General features: G+C 30.5%; 1 protein-coding gene across 1 annotated transcript; it reads right to left on the minus strand.

Annotated features, from left to right (window-relative positions):
* Positions 1-958: 958 nt before the first annotated feature.
* Positions 959-2,041, minus strand: LOC111887568 (uncharacterized). Its single transcript, XM_023883739.1, has 3 exons — positions 1,779-2,041; positions 1,193-1,695; positions 959-1,089 (listed from the first exon to the last, which is right to left on the minus strand). Exons 1-3 carry the CDS (start codon positions 2,039-2,041, stop codon positions 959-961), a joined length of 897 nt encoding a protein of 298 aa, XP_023739507.1.
* Positions 2,042-2,772: the final 731 nt, after the last annotated feature.

The following is a 2,772-nucleotide window of genomic DNA, read 5'->3' on the forward strand; positions in this document are numbered from 1 at the left end:
TGACCATCTAGTGGAAACATCAATTAAAACCATAAAATATGTAAATGGTCCACATGGTGGATGAATTGTACATATATCCCCTTGAATTCTTTCTAAGAAAAGATCACTTTTATGCCTAATTTTGTTTAATGATGGACAGAAAATTAATTTTCCCTGAGAGCATACAACGCAATACAATGTATTGGCTTGAAAAAACTTATGGTTTTTCAAGGAATGACCACTTGAAGTTTCAATTATTCTACACATCATAATTGATCTAAGATGGACCAACCAGTTATGAAATACTTTGAAAGAGTTGTCAAAGTTTCTATTTCAATAATATGTGATCCAATCATTCTAATCTTTGTGTAATACAATTCAGAAGATAATACGGACAATTTTTCCAAAGATTTTTCTTACCCGATTTCAATTTGTAATATTGAGATACTCTTTATTACCATAATTATTTATTTCAACATGATATCCGTTAGATCGAATATCCTTGAAAATTAATAAATTTATTGTTGATTTGGATGAAAATAATGAATCACCAATTGTAATTATTGTCCCTTATGGTGATGATCAATTCGCTCTTCTGGAGCCTTCAATCAATTTTGCATTATCCATTATTGTATTAACATTTGCTTCTTTAATTGATAAGTAAGCAAAATATCTGTTATTATTAAAAGTTCTATGCCTTGTTTTGCTATCTATGAGACATATATCTTCCTCGTTTCTCTTGAAAATGTCCATATTTATTTTCAATAAATAAAACAAACATAAGAAACATTCGACTTAGAGAAATAAATCCATATTTTATTACATTGGGAAGATTGTGACAACATCACTTCTCATGACACGACTATGACATAAAAACATAAGAAATGACATGAAACAAAACTACTTATTATTCTTGACCATGGAAATGAATCTAAACAAACATAATCCAAAATCAAACGATACTGGAAAACCAACAACTTCATGATAAGGGAACATATCCATCTCTTTTGGGAAACAAATGGATACTTCCATCACCACCCATAGCACCATTTGTCCCTTCCGGGTATACAAGAAAATCGACAACATCCAAATGTGTCATTTCTGGTTGATCTTCATGAAAATCATTTTGAATAAAATTTGTTTCCGTATTTTTTCTTTAGATCTAGGGAAGCTTGATAAAGATCAACAAAATGTTTTGGAGTACGATATGTACGAGACCAGTGATCGGTCATTCCACATCGGTGAAAAACATTTTCAATATTCTTTTTGCATTTACCATTTTTATCATTTTGATGTGGGGTTTTGTTATTCTCCCACTTATGGTGGTTACTTATAATCTTATTATTGTTGTTACGATAATTATGACAACCTCCATCACGTTCATGACCTCGACCATGACCACAACCTTGACCAGGGTTAGACCCACGATTATGATGATTATATAATGTTGCATTCACTTCAGGAAATGGGCTAGAACCGGTCAAGCGTGATTGGTGATTTTTCATCAATAGATCATTGTTTTGTTTGGCCACAAGAAGACATGTGATTAATTCATAATATTTTTTAAAACCTTTCTCACAATATTGTTGATGCTGCAGGACCATGTTAGTGACATGAAAAGTAGAGAAAGTTTTCTCTAGCATGTCTTCATCAGTTATAATTTCACCACATAATTTTAGTTGAGAAGTAATTTTAAAAAAGGTTGAATTATACCCACTCACAGATTTAAAATCTTGTAACCCAAGGTGTAACAAATCAAAACAAGCTCTATGAAGTACCACTATTTTTTATGATCATACCTCTCTTTAGGATTATTCCAATGATTAGTTGGATCTTTGACAGTGATGTATTCGGCTTTCAATCCTTCATCGAGATGACGACAAAGAAAAATCGTTGCCTTAGCCTTATCTTGGTTTGATGCTTCATTTAGTGTATTTGCAGCTTTTATGGTGTTTCCAAGACCCATAGCATCGAGGTAGATTTCAACATCGAGGATCCATGATAAATAACTCATTCCACTAATGTCAAGAGCCATAAACTCAACCTTGTTAAGGTTTTCCATAGTGAAAATACTAATCAGAATAAAGACTTGTATGTTAGGGAATTATTAGTTAAGAAATTCCATAAAATACTTGTGAGCATTATACGTGTGAACTTATATAATATACATACCTGAAAATGACTAAAGCAATAAGGAGTTAGAGCTCTATGGTAGAGTCTTGTTGATAACGTGTTATAAAATATGAAGCTAAGTTAATGAACAAAGTAGGAAATGAGATTGTAAAGAACTTTATTTCATTACTTATAGTAAAAACAATCAACATTGACAATACATCTTACTCATTATTTATACTTACAAAAGAAGATGAAAAGTGATGTATGTTATGAATGATTATTATAGTGATGCATAATTACACTTATAAAACTCATAATAATATTTGTTATAATGTTCACTAATGATAGAGATATATGAGAGAATATGGAGAATACAATGGTCATTTACAAAATAATATTTCATAACAATTGGGTTGTACTTATTGCATCATCAATTTATTTGAAATCTGGTATTAGGGAAATATGAATGTACTATCATTGTTTTATTGGTTATAATATCATCCTTTAACTTCTTCCCAGTACAACATTGTACTTTGGAAAAGATGAGAGTAAAATAATGTAATAGAAAGAAATAAAAGTAGCTTTATAGCATTGCACTTAAAGCAATGTACTTTGTGAGACCCACAAGAATAACAATGTACTTTGTTAAGACATTTATGACAATGAACAATATAAGAA

The sequence above is a fragment of the Lactuca sativa genome, chromosome 5 (assembly GCF_002870075.4).
Source record: "Lactuca sativa cultivar Salinas chromosome 5, Lsat_Salinas_v11, whole genome shotgun sequence".
NCBI classification, from domain to species: domain Eukaryota; kingdom Viridiplantae; phylum Streptophyta; class Magnoliopsida; order Asterales; family Asteraceae; genus Lactuca; species Lactuca sativa.